Here is an 18774-nt window from a genome sequence, read left to right on the forward strand (position 1 = left end):
GGAGCGACAGCATGCGCACTAACATCTTGGAGAGGGGAGGAGGAAACTCAGGCGCCCACGCGACGTTGTTATCGCGAGATCTCGAGTGCTTTCCCCCCCCACCCCCCACCCCACGTCGAGACTGTGAAAGGGGGTTAAGTTTCAGCAGCTGTTTCCCTCTTAACGTACGTTTGAATTCTTGTTTCTTTTAGAATCGCAGAATCTTAGGACGTTGGGAAAAAAAAAAGTCCGGAGGACAGGCAGCAGCATAAGTTTCTCTACAGAGCTATAAAATGAATGGGAAAGTTCGTGACGTATTAAGAGAAAAAAAACTGTTAAAATTAGTATTAATTAGCCGCGTAGTGTGTGACACGTTGGGGACGTGGTGAAGAAAAAGTGTCTTTATGTCCTCGAATTTAATCATACAGAGTGAAAAAGACACTTAAAATAGTAATTTCAAATAATTTACAGTTGTAAAAAGTCGCTGTGAAAGGAATAGCAGATGCTATGAAAACATAGGGGACTATTAGGTAATTGTGACTTTCTGCACCCAAGTGATCTTGTGTTTTATCATTAGAAAAAAATACTACAAGAAAATTTCTGTTTCGGGAAATCAATAGTATCTGATATCTCAGCCCTCCTTTTAAAGTACACATATGAAATGAGATAAAAATACCAAAATAAGCAGTAATTTTGGTAGTAGAATTTCTTGTGTTTTCTTTCTTTGTGCTGTTGTCTTTTTTTCCTCAAAGAAACGTATTGTTTTTATTTTTTTAATTTTTAAGAAATGTTTATTTTTGAGCGGGCGAGAAAGAGAGAGATAATGAGCAGAGGCGGGGCAGACAGAGAGGGGGACACAGAATCTGAAGTAGGCTCCAGGTTCTGAGCTGTCAACACACAGCCCCACAGAAGAGCTGGAACCCACCAATAGCGAGATCATAACCTCAATCGATGTCAAAAGCTTTTCCCACTGAGCCACTCAGGCGCTCCAACATGTATTGCTCTTAAAAGTAAAGGTGAAAATAGTTAACATCCTTGCTTCAATAGAAGCCAATCATAATCTATTTTTTTCCTTATTAAAACTTTGCAGTGCCTAGAGTTTAGAACATAAATACTAATCTTGATTTTATAGGGCAATAGGTGAAGGGATAGAAAAGGTCAGAGAATGGCCTGAAAGTAAGTAGTCTCTGAATCATCTACGTTTTATTTTTATCCTTTTAAACAATTATTGCAATTTGCTTGGAAGTATGAGGCCTGTTAAAAACCACTAGACACAAGACACATGGCTGGCTCAGTCGGTAGAGCATGCAACTCTTGATACAGGGGTTGTGAGTTTGAGCCTCATTTTGGGTGTAGAGATTTAATTACCATTAAATCTTATGGGGGGAAAAAAACCCACCAGGGACAAGTCAGGGAGCACATCTCCCAGAGGAATCATAAAATATGCTGGATAAGAGGGAAGGGTATTTTGAAAGGTTTGGGTTCCTCCCGGAGGATTTGGAGGAGCGTGTAGAGAAGCAAGGGTCAGTACTAGAATTTGCAAATCACAATTGAAGTTAACTGGATTGATTAGGATCTAGGTGCTGTTATAAGGTGAGGGTGATTTACTAATTGGGTAACTCCAGAATAGTAGGGAGTCTGGGGTGTCATTGGTGACAAGACACCAATCACTCAGAGGGGGTGGTTTATAGCATTTTACTGCATGACCTTGGGAGACCATGCTTCCTGTTGTAAGGGGAAGACTTACCCTGGGGAGATGTAAGTCTTGCACCCAAAGACCTTAGGAAGTAAAGAATCCCCACTTTGAAGCTTTAGTGCTGTACAGATTGGTTTCAAAGTGAACACTTTTGTGTGCTGATGATGTAATATGGAGCTGAAACATTTAGAAGGTGGTACAGGGTGAAAATAAGGGATGGAGTAGGAATAAAGAAAAAGAACAGGGAAGGGGCAATAAAGGTATGTGTGTGGTTTTTTTTCTCCTTTTTACCTTCTTTAGTTAGGATCATTTTTCTTGATGTCTAGCCCACTGTCTAGCATTTAACCAACATTCAATAAATATTTATTGAACGAATCAGTCCTTCAGTTCTGGTCCTGAAATGTCAGGGGAAAAGGGCCAGTGAACTGACATATATTGAGAACCGCATCTGTGCCAGGTATAGTGTGAAAACTTTTGTGAAATAACGTAGCCTCAACTACTCTCTCCCAACTTACTGCCAAGTTAGAATGTATCTAGTGACCTGTGGGGAGTAGGGATTGGATGACACTGGTCAGCTTTGGTCTTTTGAATTCTTTCCTTTACCTTGTATGTGTTCAATCTGTTTCCATTTACTTATAGAAATAGGAAAAGGTCATTAATTTTCTAAGCATAACTTCTCTCTGTAATTTGGAAATTAAAATTCCTTTTCTGTGTTTTTATTATTCCCCAGAACTTTTCCTCATCTTTCTGCCCTCCCCCCACCAGGCCTTTCTAGGCAGCTTTGATGAATGTATTGTTGAGATGTTAGAGATTTAAAATGAATTCTAGTAACAGAATTATCTAGTAAAAGTCTGAATTATGTACTCCTTAGGATCATTTTGTTCATAAGCCAGGTTCCTGACGCTGCATCCTAGCCTAAAATGTTGAGGGTTGTTCTGCGATTAGGGAATAATCAGTCCATTCTTCATCACAAACCTAAAGGAATGACACAAACATTGCTGTTTGATCTGTATTTACATTGTTTCTTAATTTTTAATTCTGCTCTGCAGTTGTTCTTTAGAGGGAATAAGTTGTTTTTCCACTCGACTATGGTTTTTTTTTCATATATCTAGTTGAAATACAAGTGTATGTATCCATAGTTCCTCAGTTATTTTTCTAATGACTGCAATGCCTTTCCGCCAGTGCTGCCTCTTCTTTTTTATTTGATCTGGTCAATTTACTCTTTGGACAAATAATTAATTAAAGACTTTAGGAAAGTAGTTCTGTTGGCACTTTGCCTTGAATTTTTGAATCTCACAATCATTTAAAAACTTCCTGGACATCCTAGTGTCTCAGGAAAAAAAACCCCAAATCTCTGTATCTTGATATCATGATAATCATTTACTTCTTGGAATAGAAGACCATATTCACTCCCTTTCTATCTCTGTGAGGAGCAAGTTAAAAACACCTACAAGTAAAGCTGTCAGCCGATTTGATTTTTTTTCTTCCCAGGAAACAAGCTACTGACTTCCCGTTAAAAGCTTTCCAGAAGTGCACCGGGAGTTTAGCTCTTCCCATTGGTTCTTCCTGGGAGCCTCCGCCCCACCCGCGGTACCGCCTCCCGGGCAACCAATCGGGGCGTGAGTTGTGGTTTAAACACCGGGTCTGGCGCGGCCGCTGCAGGCTGCGTCTTGGAAGAGTTTGGCAGTTGGTCCTCACGTGGGTGAACCAAGAGGTCGCGAGTGTTGGGCCCGCGGGTCCCGCGCGGAAGGGGGTGAGCTGGGGGGCCGGGGCTCCGCGAGGTGGTCTGTAGCGCCAAGCTAGGTTGAGCCGCGGCCGGGGACTGCGGGCGCCCTCCTCCAGTCCTCGGCAGTTTGGTTCTGAGGAGTACGGGCACTTGCCAGCCCCAAACCGCCGACTCTTCTGGAATTAAGAGCCTCGGACCCAGGCTTCAAGAGTTAAGAGCATTAAATGCCTGTTGGCTCAAGAACGGGGTTCGCTGTCTCCTTAGTTCTAGTTTTCGCGTGGACGTGCCCAGGGCAGAAAGTTTGGTCTTTGCTACCTACACCTTCGCTTCTCTCATCTTCCGTAACCTCCAGGGTCTAATATGTATTTCGCACCCGCAGCTGATCCAGAATGGCTACCCTGATCTTTGTTGATAAGGAGAATGGAGAACCAGGCACCCGTGTGGTTCCCAAGGATGGGCAGAAGCTGCGGTCCAAGCCTCGTAAGTAGACGCGCAGTAGTCACAGCCACAGGTACTGTGAACCAATTGTGGGCGTGGCTTGGAGTCCGGGAGCGTACTTTGTTGGTACCTGGAGTCAAGTACTGCAGAATGCTACTATTGTGATTTGCTTGTTTTGGGTCTTCCCCCCCCCCCTTTTTTTTAAACNCTCTCTCCCCTAGAAATAAATAAAACATTAAAAAAAATTAAAAAAAAAACTCTTTACATGAAAAAGAGTATCTCAATTAAGTATCTTAAGAGACGATTTAAGAGAGCACAAAACTGAAGTACTGTTAGGCATATGGCCAAGCCACTGTCAAAAATGGGGGTTGAGTCTGGGGATAAGAGTTAGGCCAAGTTTATACTCACAGTCAGCCTTAAACTTGGGCAGGTTTTCCTTGCCTGAATAAACTTATGGTAAGATTTTTTTCTTCAGCAGTCAAAGCTTTAGATGGAAGATCTCAGGTTTCAACACCATGTGTAGGCAAAATGTTTGATGCTCAAGGAGCCTTACCTAAAGCTACCAGAAAGGCTTTAGGAACTGTCAACAGAGCCACAGAAAATTCAGTAAAGACAAACGGACCTCTCAAACAGAAGCAGCCAAACTTCTCTGCCAAAAAGGTAAGTGTTGGCTACAAAGTGGTTGTCTATAAACACTTTAGCACTTTTGACTTTTAAAATGACTATTGGCACCTTACCTTTCTTTCTTGTAAATAGAAGGAAATATATAGGCTACCAAACACCGATTAGCAGGGGAGAATCCTATTCTCTTTGTGGACTTCTCTGTGCCTCAAGATGAGAAGTCTCACAAGCAGCTGGTGAATGTTTTTGCCTCACCTGCTCTTAACTAGAGTCGAAGCAGATTGGTTTGTGGTGGTATCTACTTACACAGAAAGTACTAAGAGGGAGGGAGCTTTGCAGGAGGTCACATAGCAATACAATATGTGCTGCCACCCTCCTCCTGGCCTCCTAGAGCAAGCACCAGGTACTCTACTTTGCTAACATGTTGACCTTTGTGTGTGTGCACAAGTTGCAAGTCCGTGCATCCCAGACTAAGTAAACTTTGCTGTGAAAGATAACTTCAGCATGTAGATTAATACTTTATTCGAATAATGGTTTTAATGTATAGTAGGAAGAACACTAATACTTTAGATCAAAATGAAACTTGTAGTGTGCTTTAGGACACGGTGTCTTTTTTATTTTTATTTTTTTTAATGTTTGTTTATTTTTGAGAGAGAGAGCAGGGGAGGGGCACAGGGTGAGAGGGAAACAGAATCCCAAGCAAGCTCTGTGCTGCTAGCACAGAGCCTGATGTGGGACTTGACCTCACGAACTAGGAGATCATGACCTGAGCCGAAATCAAGAGTCAGACGCTTAACCAACTGAGCCACCCAGGTGGCCCCAAATGTTTTTTTTTTTTTTTTACAAACTAAGCTGAGCAAGAAATGTTATAGTCAAGTATTGCAAGGCTATGGCAAAAATAATGAGAATGTGACGTAGTACTGAAATGTGGGAAACCCTACTTTAAAGTTTTCCTCTAGGGGTGCCTGGGTGGCTCAGTCGGTTAAGTATCTGACTCTTGGTTTTGGCTCAAGTCATGATCTTGGGGCTTCTTGGGTCAGTTCAAGCCCCACATCGGGTTCTGCGCTGGCAGTGTGGCTGTCTCTCAACACCCCCCCCCCCCCCCACTGTCTCTCTGAAACTTAAAAAAAATATTTCCTCTAGGTATACACATATGACGTAAGGTTAAATCAAGAATATGTAGGCTTCTGCTTTGACCTATTGTATGTAGACTGCCTATCTGCCAAAGTTAGGCTAGGGAATTATCCAGGCTTTTAAAGTCCTTGACTGTCTTTTGCTGGCTCTTACTCCGTGTGTATTTCACTTAACATTAACTAAGCAAATAAATAAGGTGACACTGATGGAAACACAAACGGAAAGCACACTTCGGATAGCCAAACATGACTTCTAGGATTAGTTTCCTTTTGCGTGACTCATGCTCATTTTCTGTGTCAGGTTGAGTGATTGAGTTGATTAGCTCTGAATTAACGTTCTATTCTTGGTAACTTAGGCTGAGAGGTACTGATACTTAAATAACAGACTTAATTCTTCAGCTACGCTACTAGAATTGCTGAATTGCATTTGTATGTGATTAATGAGAACTAAGGATTACAGTTGTTTAGAAGTCTGTGAAAGTGGTGAAGCAGTCACATATCTTAAAGACTTATGATCTTTTGTACTAATCTGTTGACAAGGCTTCCACTCTAATTCATATTTTCTTGGGTGGTTTTAGGTAACTGAGAAGACTGTCAAAGCAAAAAGCACTGTTCCAGCCTCGGATGACACCTATCCTGAAATAGAAAAATTCTTTCCCTTCAATCCTTTAGGTACTATTTTTTTGGTATTACAAAGATGCTTGGGTCTTGAGTTTCTCTTAGAATCCAATTCAGCTCTAATTTAATATGAATAGACCTGTGACCCCAAATTGTAATAAGACTGTCTGAATCTGGTCTTTGCACAAATGTATTTGATGGATTTTTTTGTAAGGAATCTCTTAGGCCCGAAGGGGAATTGGTGCAAAGATGTGGAGCACATTGTTCCCAACCTCAAAAACTTCCCACATAAGGGCAATAAGATGTATTCATTAATAGTGAACAAGTCTAAAGTGGACATTATTCCTGGCAAGGCTTTTAGAAAGTGGGCTTTATGTCAAGTTGAACAGTGGTGAAAAAACCTACATAGTCTGTGAAAACATGTGCGTTTCTACTCCTTCAACCTGCTATGTGAATCAAGTATTTTCTGTTATAGAGCTATCTTTTCAAGCTTTGACTTAATCCCATTTGAGGAGAGGCTACTGTATCCAGACTTTGGGTGCAGTGGTTAACAAGATAGGCCCCACCCCGAGGAGCCCATGAGTGGGAGGGAAAGTCAAACCCCAAACAAATCGTCTCACTGTAAGTGACCAAGGAGAAAAACCGGTCCCTTAGTGGGACTGAGTCTCACCTGGAAAAGTGGGGAAGCTTTCTCTGGAAGTGACAGGAAGTTGAGTTTTAAAGGCTATCTGGGGATAGCCAGGTGAAGAAGGGGAGGGGCAGGGCAAGACCACAGCACAGAGTGTGTGCAGAGATCTGAGGCAGAGCCAAGGGTTGGAGGGGTTCTGGGAAATGAAGACAGAGGGAAGGACAACACAGATGAAACTCGGGGAAGGTCACACAGGACCTTCTAGATTACGGAGCTGGAACTTTCACCCTTTTGTCCAAAGGGCATTTAGTCATCCTGTACATCCAGCTTGTCTTTGGCTTTTATATAATACAGTTCTGTAGTTAGTGTTCTTGAAATTCTGTGAGTTTGTGAGTATAGCTGGAGGGTAAACTTGAAGGATTACTGAGTCTCAAAGGTAGGTGATTAAGTTTTGATGCAGTGTAAGTGCTTCCATGCTAATGGTTACTATTCAGCCATTAAAGAAAATGAGGTGGGGCACCCGGGTGGGTCAGTCAGTTAAGCGTCCGACTTAGGCTCAGGTCATGATCATGGGTTTGAGCCCCGCGTCTGGCTCTGTGCTGACAGCTAGCTCAGAGCCTGGAGCCTGCTTCAGATTCTGTATTTCCCTCTCTCTCTGACCCTCCCCTGCTCACCCTGTGAGCAGTATTTATTTCTCTCTCAGAAATAAATAAAAAACATTTTAAAAAAATGATGAGGTAGATTTATGCATGTTGATCAAGAAGGGTGACCACAGTAGGCTGTGTTTGAGGAAAGAGCTGCTAAATTGTCCTCGAAAATAGCATAAATTACCAAACCCACCTCCAGAGGTTGAGGATGCCTGTTTCCCCTTCAATCTCTAATGGCAAATGTTTAAACACTCTTAGCCTTACCTTATCAAAAAGGCCGTGGGTATCTCATGGTTTTTAATTGGGGTGCATGTCTGTGTAGTGAGCCAATATTTGATTATTGGCCTTCTATAGTATTTTTAACTTCCTGTTTGTATCTCTGTTTTCCTTTGATAATGACGTTCTCAGCAGCTTTTGTGGATAAAAGAAATTAGCTCTATTAGATTGCAGACTTTTTTCTTCTGGAGTCTTGTCTGCTTATGGTTTCCTTTATAATTCAGTGGTTTTAAATTAAGTAGTCCCCTATCACTCAGTTCCTTTTTAACTTCTAGGTTTAGCAGTCTTGGAAAGAGTAGGGTAATTCCTAGTAATTAGGCTTTAAAGAACTTTCACACTTGAGAACATAATGCTTCTCTCCCATCTTTGTTCTTTTGAGGAAATGCTAACCCCCTTGAAAAAAGGAAAGAATCTAAATTTTATTTTTGTTACTGTCAAGAAAAATCTATTGTACTTTTTTAATTAAAAAGTTTTTTAGGGACACCTGGGTGGCTTAGTTGGTTAAGCATCTGACTTGCTTTTTGGCTTGGGTTATGATCTGGTTGGTCCTGGGATTTGAGTCTCCATGTCCAGCATGGAGTCACCTTGGGATTCTGTCCCTCCCTCTCCCTCTGCCCCTCCCTCACTTGTGCTCTCCCTGCACCCCCTATCCNCCTCAAAAAATTACTTTAAAATTAAAAAAAATTTTTTTAATCTCCATGCCCAACATGGGGTCAAACTCATGACCCTGAGATCAAGAGTTGCATGTTCTACGAACTGAGCCAGCCAGGTGCCCTAAGAAAAATCTTTTTAAAATAATTCTAAGAAGTAAGGCATTTGGATTATAAGGAGTGTTAAACACAGTGGTTCTTGATTTTTTTTTTTTTTTAAGGTCTTTGACCACTCTTAAAAAAGTTAGTGAAGACCCCAAAGAACTTTTGTGTATTGTTTAAATTTCCTGTATTAGGAATTAAAATTGATTAAAAAAAAAAAACCCTCAAAAAACCCCCATTATATTAATGTAAGTAACTTTTTTTTAAACATAAAATAACTTTTCTAAAACATCTAGAAGAATGGCATGGTTTTATATTTTTGAAAACTTGCTTAATTTGGCTTAACATACAACACCTATATTCCAAGTTTGCATTCAACCTATCGCATCTCCTGTTTTGATTGAAGTACATGGAAAAAAAATCTGGCCTCCTACAGATATGTAGTTAGGACAAGGAGGAGCATTTAATAGTCTTTTTAGATAAGTGTGGAGAGTTCTTTCATACCACACTAAAACCCAACAAGTGGCAATTTCTGAATGTATGGTTGCAATGTGTAATCTGAAACCCTGTCAGTGAACATTTGTGCTCTAAAAATAAAATCCATTTATTTTATTTTCAATTTAAATTTAAATGCAAAAATAAAAGATACATTTAATCACACATTGATCGTTTAGAAATAATGATTCATGGGGAAATGTAGATCATCCAAACATTGAAGTGTTTCATTATGCAGTGTCAAATATACACTCATTAATGTCACCACTGATCTCATCAGAAAAGTGTAAGTATTAGGAAGTTGTCAAAGCTAATGATTACAGATAAGTTTTCAAAATTCTAGTTTGTTTTTTCCTTGAAGTTGTGGGTTTTATCGTTTGCAACAGATACTATTTTCCTTGAGGTGATGGATTTCTTTGATTCCTCTGAGGAAATGTGCTACAAATATCTAAGTCTGAGTAACCACACTTTGTCTTTCTGTTATTTCAACCAGTGTTCCAGGAAAAAGTCCTCCAGTTTAGCTTGCAAACCAAATAATCACGCAGATTTTTTTTTTCTTTGAGCTCACCGTGGTACTTGAGTATGCAGCAGAAGTGCTTTATGGAGTACTTCTCACTTCATCATACAGATACTAAAAGACATGTTCTTAAGGGTTTAGAGCTGACAAAATTAATACTTCTTACTGCATATGGTAAAGTGAGTGATATGTGAAGCTGCAAGCCAATGATATTGAGGAATATAAGGACTACAAAATACAGTTTATTGTCACTACCTTGATTTGTGGCACAGCAAGCAATTCCATCCATCATTGCTTTTATACCATCATTGCAAATGTCAACACAGTAGTAGAAGGCGTTACTGTTATTAAGAACATATTTTTACTTCGTGGACTCACTAAATGGGTCTCAGATCCCCAGGGGTCCACTGAGCACCCTGAGAACCACTGTTCTGATAAAGTGCTTTGTCTCTGTGGCAGATTTTGAGAGTTTTGACCTGCCTGAAGAGCACCAGATTGCACACCTCCCCTTGAATGGAGTGCCTCTCATGATCCTTGATGAGGAGAGGGAACTTGAAAAGCTGTTACACCTGGGGCCCCCTTCACCTCTGAAGATGCCCTCTCAACCATGGGAGTCTAGTAAGTGAACAAGTGTCTTTCTAGAAGAGCTGCAAATTACTTGTCAGAATACTTTCATTATCGTGGGGGCAGAGTTGTATGGAAGGTTAGCCTACAAGTAATTTCTGTCTTTCAAACTTTAGGGATAGGGTTTCAGAATAATGAAAACTGCTCTCAATTGGTGCTGTTTTTAGTCTCAAATGTCCAGATAAAATAAAGTCATTCTGGAATCTAGACAGTCTTAGATACAGAAAGGAAGATTAAATTTAGCGTATAACTTCTTAGGTTATAACTTGAACTGTAATAAACTTGCTTGGAATGAGAGTTCCAAGTTCCATCCAAAGCTAATCTAGGACCAAGAGCCCTGAGCACAGTAGCATAGAATGGCAAAACTTTACTGACAAGGTTTGAGGCTTGGCTCAAACTGATGATCAAAACCCATCAGTATGTTTTCTATTTGTTCTGATGGGATAACGTATATTATTTTGTAAGTTAATGATATGGTTGGCTCTTACTTGGGTCCTTAAAAACAATAGAGTTTCAGTTATGTCTAAGATATATTTCCTAATGAAGATTAGTTCTGGGATCTTAGCCACATTCAAAGAAGTGTGTATGTGCATGTGTGCATGTCTAACTGGGCTGTGTGTGTGTGTGCGCACACACATGCGTGCATGTCTAACTGGGGTGGGTGTAGGGATTCATTAGACAAAGGGGAAAATAAGAATTTAGGAGCAAAACTGACAACTAACATCTTTGTTGAGATGGATGGTGACTAAAGAGTTTGCAGATATTGAATAAGAAATTCCTGTTTTCTAGATCTTTTGCAGTCTCCAAGCGTTCTGTCGACCCTGGATGTTGAATTGCCACCTGTTTGCTATGACTTAGATATTTAAATTTCTTAGCACTCAATTGTTTGTATGTTTTGTATTAATAAAGCAATTCTTTAATAGACTCTTCCTAATGTAGTTGGTTTTCTGTGGAATTTACTTAAAACAGTATGAAAATTAGTGGAAGTGTTTGGCAAGGGTCTGTCACCTGACAATAGAAGTACATCTGATTTGAAAAGCTTACCTTAAAACCTTTGGGTTTGTTTTAATAGCTGATTTTAGAAGCTGCAACTGTTCTCCCTGAAACATATACCCCTAAATGTGTACTTTATTGCCTTTCTGTGGCTATTAACTAGTGACAGTTATTAGATTTCTTAATTAGAAGAGCCACTTCCAGCTCATTAAATATCTATTGCTAAGCATTCTTTATTGCTGGTTCTGTTTGGTTTCTAATGACTTTAATACTCACTATTTAGTAATCAGAATTTGAAAGGCTCTAAATCTTCCGAGATCTTCAATTAGGTTCTTTGAAGATTGCAGCAGATAATTTACAGATGGTAATATCCACTCTTCACCTGTAGGAAACTCCGTTTAGTTGCTTACACTATATTGTGATCTGTTTGAAGTGTTTAATAAGTATTATCGTGTTTGTTTATGACCTGATTTTTCAGTTGAGGACCATGAAGCTTGGAAGTTCATTGATAAGCTAGAGGCATAAAGAGCTGTTAATTTGATTCCAAATCTGTGATTGGAATCAAAATATCAGAGATTACAAACAATTGCTCATGGATTTTCTTTTTCGGAGGAATGGGAGGGTTGATCCAAAAAAAGTGTTGCCCCCATTTAAAATTCCAAAGTTTTACCTACCTTTGGTTTTTGGAGCTTCTCTTGGAAAAGCAGACAGTTGGCCCTTATTTCCAGTACTGAGACTGGCAGCGAAGTGCAGGCTGCCTTTAGGTAGAGTGTGGGCTTTCTGTACTACAGACGCTTGGTGAGATGGCCTGAAGGGAGAACTCAAGTGTTCCTTCTGTCTCTGATCACTTACTTGCCTGGTCCATATAGGCAATTAAATTGATCTTACTTAATACCAACTTCTATAGGACACCTTTCCCCTGAAATGTCTATAACCTACATAATCAAGTTAGAATTTGAACCTTTTCTTTTTCATCATTATTGCTGGTATCCTATACAATTTGCTTAAGACTGAAAACTAGTGGGAGTGTTTAACAGACAAAAGTCTGTAATCTGATAATTTTTTTTAAGTTTTTTTTTTTTAATGTTTATTTCTAGGAGAGAGGGAGAGAGAGACAGCGTGAGCAGGGGAGGGTCAGAGAGAGAGGGAGTCACAGACTGAAACAGGCTCCAGGCCCTGAGCTGGCAGTCAGCACAGAGCCCGACGCAGGGCTCGAACCCACGAACCGCGAGATCATGACCTAAGCGAAAGTCGGACGCTTAACCGACTACGCCACCCAGGCGCCCCAATCTGATCATTGTTTGATTGAAAAAGTTACTGTAGGGGTGCCTGGGTGGCTCAGTTGGTGAGCATCTGACTTCAGCTCAGGTCATGATCTTACAGTTTGTTGGTTTAAGCCCCATGTCGGGCTCTGTGCTGACAGCTCAGAGCCTGGAGCCTGCTTTGGATTCTGTGTCTCTCTTCCTCTCTCCTTCTGACCCTCCTCCATTCATGCTCTGTCTCTCTCTGTCTCTCTCTGTCTCTCTGTCTCTCTCTCTCTCTCTCTCAAAAATAAACATTAAAAAAATTTAAAAACATGATTAAAACTTGTACCTTTTAAATATAAGTGAATCAATCTGACTGGAATTAGACTTTTTTATATTTACTTGTTTCTTAATGTTTTTTTTTAATGTTTGTTTTTGAAAAAGCATGAGTAGGGGAGGGGCAGAGAGAGAGGAAGACACAGGATTTCAAGCAGGCTCCAGGCTGTGAGCTGTCAGCACAAAGCCCAATGTGGGGCTCGAACCCATGGACTGCTAGATCATGACCTGAGAGCTGAAGTCGGACACTTAACCAACTGAGCCCCCAAGATGCTCCTAGAAAGACTTTTAAAAGAGCATAAAATAGGGGCGCCTGAGTGGCTTAGTCGGTTAAGCGTCCAGCTTTGGCTCGGGTCATGATCTCGCGGTTCGTGGGTTCGAGCCCCGCGTCGGGCTCTGTGCTGACAGCCAGCTCAGGGCCTGGAGCCTGTTTCGGAGTCTGTGTCTCCCTCTCTCTCTGACCCTCTCCTGCTCACGCTGTCTCTCTCTCTCCTAGAAATAAATAAAACATTTAAAAAAATAAATAAAAGCATAAAATAAGACCACTAGGACACATGGCTTTAAGGGAGAGTATTGGATCTGGCATCCGCAGATATAGCAGGCCTATCCCTGCTAGGGACCAAGGCTGTGATGGCTAAGTAACATGTTTCCCTTGCCCTCAGGAGCCTGTTGTCCATTGGGGGAGACTGGCATGAAACGCTATCACGATCTAGGAAAGTGAACATAGGGGCAAGAAGAACCAGTTGCTGGGGAGTGCTTGCCAGCCCAGTTTCTGGAAGGGCAGGGAAGGCTTCCTGAGGAGGAACATGTGATGAACACTTGATGGAAGAGAAGTGTTCTGGGCTGAGGGAACAGCTTTTGCAAGTGCCAGGGGGCAAGAGAATACAGCCTATTAAATGAAAACTCCCCCTCCCCCGCCTTTTTTCCTTTTCCTACTTGAGGTTTGGGCAAGCAGTGTAGTTGGTAACGAGTCTAGAGAGCTAAGCCAGGGCCACATGGCTTTGTAGACTGTAGAAGGGGGTTTAGCATCTGAAAAGGTTTTAAAGAGGGAAGTTGACAGGGCCAGGTTTGTGTTTCAGAACTTCAGTCTGGAGGTGGGGAGACCAGTTTTAGAGTCTGCAGTAGGTGATTAAATGGTCTTGAAGAAGTGATGGCAGAGAACAGTAAGGCTTCAAGAAGAATTGATATTGACAGGGTGGCAAATGGTGGGGAGAGGCACAGGACAGCATCAACAATGTATGGGAACATCCCTCACTTGAGGGTCCCCGGATGTGTTCACAAAGATGTTTATTGCTGCTTAGTATATAATGGGAAAATATACAGATGTACATTGGGATGAAATGTATTCATTAAAAAGGATCTATGTATGTGGATGTGGAACTTTTTCAGTGTCACAAGTGGGTTATATTTAGGATCATCATTTAGTATTACTTTTTTAAGTTTATTTTGAGAGAGAGAGTATGTGCTCACACATAGCAGGGAAGGGGCAGCGAGAGAGGGAGAGGGAGAGGGAGACAAAGAATCCCTAGCAGGCTCTGGCTGTCAGCACAGAGCCTGATGCAGGGCTTGATCCCACAAATCATGAGCTCATGACCTAAGCTGAAATCAAGTGTTGGATGTCTGACTGACAGCTACTCGGCTGCCCAAGATCACTTTTATTTAAATACTTATGGGATAGAAAAGCATAGTGACAAGAAGTAAAAAGTGAGATCCTGGCTCAGCAACTTAGTCTGTGACCTTGAGCATGTTGTTTAATCTCCCTGAACTTCTGTTTTTGGTTTTTTTTTTCATTCACGAGACCCATGATTGAATTTATCTTAAAAGGTTGTCAGGAGTACGTGAGCTAACACATGAACACTCAAAATGGGCTTGACACATAGTAAGCCTTTTAGTTACTATTATGGTTAGGTTTATTTGTGAGTATAAAAATGTCCATAAAGCTGATCATTCATTCCTTACCAGAGTTAATCTTGCATGTGTCTATGGGAGACTAGCATTGTTTACACTTCTAAAAATTTGTATATTAATAGGATTACACCACTTAAAGAGAAAATGTGGGCTGCTTGGGTGGCTTGGTTGGTCGGACATCTGACTGGCTCAGGTCATGATCTTGCCATTTGTGAGTTTGAGCCCCACATCGCTCTCACTGCTGTCAGTATGGAGCCTGCTTGGGATCCTCCCCCCGACCCCCCAGCCCCTCATTTACTCATGCTTGCTTGCTCTCAAAAATAAATATTAGGAAAAATGCTCTTCTCTCTGGAGGCTGGAAAGGTAAATTTTTTTTTTTTTTTTGTAAGGCTTCCAATGGCTTCAGATCTTTTCTGTGTGATGTATGGGCGCGAGTGCAAGTACGGAGCTCCTTACTTCTCCGCCATCTTGCCCCCTCCCCCAATTTTTTTTTTTTTTTAAGAAAAATATCTATTCCATTTGTCTTTATAACAGTTAAATGAATCCCTATCTTCTTGCTCACAGACTTCATTGTGGGGTTGGGGACATCAGGTTTGGGCCTTACATTGAGCCCCTAAGGTTCTGGGAAGCCTGAATACCCAGTTTGTGTCTTGGGTTGGGCTGGTCCAGCTGATTTTGAAACAGCCTGAAAGGAGGCTGGGGTGGGACATGGTGCTTTGGTATGGGAGCCCTTAGCTGAAGATCATTCCTGGAGAAAATGACCCAGTGCCTGTACGGGTTCAGGATCAACCAACTTTGTGTGTTGACCTGGACACATGGCATTGCCTGGCAGGTTTACACAAATCTCCATTCTCCCCTTGTGAGGTTCCTACATCTCCACTCTTTAAGCTTGTCTGTTCCTGCTTCCACCCCTGCCCTGCCTCTCAGGTGCCGAGCCTACCCCCTCGTAACAGACGTGGGAGCCCTCAGTCAGGAATGTCTTCTTGCTGCCATTCGTTTTACAAGCCCCCTGCATCTTGCAACAGAGGTGTTCCTCCTGTCATCCCTCCACATCTGCTCTGGGTCACCTCCCCTCTTTGGTTATCTCCCCCCACCCATTCTCACACATGTTTGCTTTTTGGTGGAGCCTCCAGATTCTATAGTCTCCCTTCTATACTAAAAACCCTTCTTTGTCTCCACGTCTTTCTTTAGTGTCCGATTGTAAGGGCTCACTCTTGGCCTCTCTTCTCTACAAACTCCATGTGATCTTTCATATTCCTGTGGTTTGAAATCCCACCTCTGTACTGCATTGGTGTCTCTAACCCAGGTCTCTCCCCTGAACTCTCTCTAGTTGCTTACGAGATCTCAAATCTAATCTGTCTAAGCTGGAGCTCTGGTTTTCTCCCTCTGCGATCTGCCTCTTGCTAGCATCCTCTATCTCAATAAATGGCGTTTACTCCTGTTACAAACCTGGGAGCTATCTTTGTTACCTCCATCTCTTCCCACATGCATCCCCATAGCCAGCCTGAAGATTCTGCTTCTAGTTTATATTCCTAGTTTGTTCATTTCTTTTCACCCCTTAAATGCAAACTATGATTTCCTTTGATGACCACAGCCCTCTAACTGCCCATTCTCACACAGAATGCTTGAGCATTCTGCTTCTTACCCATTCTTCACCATTGCCAGAGTGATGTTTTAAATGCAACTCTAATTGTCCCCCATTTAAAGTCTTCTAGTAGATTCTCATTGTACGTTGGGGGACATGTGAACTCACCTCCTTGGCCCGGGAGGCTTTGCATGATCTAGGCCCCGCCTGGCGCTTCTTATTCCCTGTTGAGGCTCCCTCCCCTGCCCTTTAGGTCCCAAAGCCCCATTCCTGCCCCTGGCATGGCCCCTGCAGGCAGCATGAGTCCCTGTTGCCTCCTGCATTGCATCTGCTCTACTTCCTCTGCCCATTGCTGATTCCACATGGGGCACAGTCAGTGCTCTGGAGTTGAAGAACTGCTTGCTTCCCTGCATCTTCTGTGTCCCATGGTCCTACTTACTTCCTTGCTCTGATCCATCCATCACCTGAGCAGCCACCCAGTTCTGCCACTTCCATCACTTAAATATTCCATAAGGGCTCAGGTCTTTCCAGTGCTGGTGTTCTTCCTTTTCAGGCCACCATTTCTCCCCTGGGATGTTCTAGCATCTCTTTTTTTTTTTTTTAATTTTTTTAAAATAATTTTTAAAAATGTTTTATTTATTTTTTTGAGAAAGAGACAGCGTGAGCAGGAGAGGGTCAGAGAAAGAGGGAGACACAGAATCAGAAGTAGGCTCCAGGCTCTGAGCTAGCTGTCAGCACAGAGCCCGATGCGGGGCTCGAACCCACGAACTGTTAGATCATGACCCGAGCTGAAGTTGGACGCTTAACCGACTGAGCCACCCAGGTGCCCCTGTAGCAGCTTTTTATACCTACTTTAATATGATTTCCCCAAAGCCCTTCTCCAGGCGGTAGTCAGGGTGAGTTTTCCCATTCGGCAAATGTGATGGTATCATTTCCTTTTCATTTCAGATGGAGTTTTCAACTCTAGAAGCTTGATTTTGTGTGTGTATGTTTTAATTTTACATGTTTCTGCCTAACTTGTTGAACATACGGAATAGCTACCTCTGTTTTAACGTCCTTGTCTGCTGATTCTCCCATCTGTCTCAGTCCTGGGTCAGTTTCAGTTGTTTTGGTCCCTGCCCTGCTCCCCGCCCCTTACAGGCTGTGTTTCCCTACAGCTTACTATCCCTGCCAATCTTTATTTTTTAAATTTTTTTAATTAAAAACTTTTTCATTAATGTTTGTTTGAGGGGGAGAGAGAGAAAATCCAAAGCAGGCTCCAAGCTCTGAGCTTTCAGCATAGAGCCGGACGCAGGGCTCAAAACCACAAACACCGAGATCACGACCTGAGGAGAAATCAAGAGTCAGATGCTTAATGGGTTGGGCCACCTAGGCGCCCTGCCTGGAAATTTTTAAAAAACAGTTTTAGGGGCGCCTGGGTGGCTTAGTCGGTTAAGCGTCTGACTTTCGCTTGGGTCATGATCTCACGGTTCGTGGGTTGGAGCCCCGTGTCGGGCTCTGTGCTAACTGCCAGCTCGGAGCCTGGAGACTGTTTCAGTCCGTGACTCCCTCTCTCTCTGACCCTCCCCTGCTCACGCTGTCTCTCTCTCTGTCTCCTAGAAATAAATAAAACATTTAAAAAATAAAATAAAATATAAAACAGTTTTAGTTGCTATTATGAATGGGTTTTTTCTTGAATTTTTGTTTATTTTTTAAATGTTTATTTTTGAGAAAGAGAGCGAGCACATGTGCACAAGCAAGCAGAGGAGGGACAGAGAGAGGGAGACAGAGGATCTGAAGCGGGCTCTGCACTGACAGCAGAGAGCCTGATGTGGGGCTTAAACTAATAGACCATGAGATCATGACCTGAGCTGAAGTCCAACACTTAACCGACTTGAGCCACCCAGGCGCCCCTATGCCTGGAAATTTTTATTGGATGCCAGACATGAATTTTACCTTTTTGTGTGTGTGTGCTGGGTATTTTTATTTTTCAGTAAATATTTTTTTAACATTTTGTTTGCTATTTTCTTTAAAGATTTATTTTAGAAAGCACGTGTGAATGGTGGAAAGGGGCTGATGGAGGGAGAGAATCTTGAGCAGGCTTAACTTGCTTTTAAGTTTGTTAGGCAACACGAGGACTAATTTCCCTCTACTCCTGAAGTAATACTTTCTTTAAAAGAAAAATATATATTCTTCCATTTATCTTTACAATAGTCAAATGAATCCCTATCTTTTTTTTTTTAAGTGTTTGTTTTTGAGAGAGAGACAAAGAGACAGAGACTGAGCACAAGCCGAGGAGCGGGGGTAGGACACAGAATCCAAAGTAGGCTCCTACTACTATGTCAGCACAGAGCCTGACGCGGGTCTCGAACCCATGAATTGTGAGATCATGACCTGAGCCAAAGTCAGATGCTTAACCAGCTTAGCCACCCAGGTTTTCCAAATGAATCCCTATCTTACAGATGAGGAAACAGGCTCCTAAAATTTAAGTGACACAGCTGATAGGTTGTTGGAGTCTGGGATCAAACTCATGTCTGTCTAGCCCCAACATCCAGGCTTTTTGTTTTGTTTTGTTGTGT

General features: G+C 42.0%; 1 protein-coding gene across 8 annotated transcripts; it reads left to right on the forward strand.

Moving 5' to 3' along the window:
• The first annotated feature begins 61 nt into the window (after positions 1-61).
• On the forward strand, positions 62-11074 carry PTTG1 (PTTG1 regulator of sister chromatid separation, securin). Of its 8 annotated transcripts, none has more exons than XM_077780720.1 (6): positions 62-164; positions 3781-3881; positions 4315-4499; positions 6172-6265; positions 9986-10144; positions 10940-11074. In XM_077780720.1, the coding sequence occupies exons 2-6, from the start codon at positions 3791-3793 to the stop codon at positions 11014-11016; spliced, it is 606 nt and encodes a 201-aa protein (XP_077636846.1). In that variant the 5' UTR covers positions 62-164; positions 3781-3790; the 3' UTR covers positions 11017-11074. The 8 variants fall into 8 exon arrangements, with proteins under 8 accessions (XP_077636846.1, XP_077636851.1, XP_077636850.1 ...); XM_077780725.1 differs by lacking the exon at positions 62-164 and adding an exon at positions 491-509; XM_077780724.1 differs by lacking the exon at positions 62-164 and adding an exon at positions 3276-3294.
• Positions 11075-18774: the final 7700 nt, after the last annotated feature.

The sequence above is a fragment of the Crocuta crocuta genome, unplaced genomic scaffold (genome assembly GCF_008692635.1).
Source record: "Crocuta crocuta isolate KB4526 unplaced genomic scaffold, BGI_CrCroc_1.0 scaffold343, whole genome shotgun sequence".
Classification (NCBI taxonomy): Eukaryota; Metazoa; Chordata; class Mammalia; order Carnivora; family Hyaenidae; genus Crocuta; species Crocuta crocuta.

Bases quoted from the DNA above. Each gene is read 5' to 3' on its own strand.
- PTTG1 (XM_077780720.1), top strand. From the start codon at position 3,791: ATGGCTACCCTGATCTTTGTTGATAAGGAGAATGGAGAACCAGGCACC. The intron at 3,882-4,314 runs GTAAGTAGACGC...TTTTTTCTTCAG, and splicing joins GAAGCTGCGGTCCAAGCCTC to CAGTCAAAGCTTTAGATGGA. The intron at 6,266-9,985 runs GTACTATTTTTT...TCTCTGTGGCAG, and splicing joins CTTTCCCTTCAATCCTTTAG to ATTTTGAGAGTTTTGACCTG.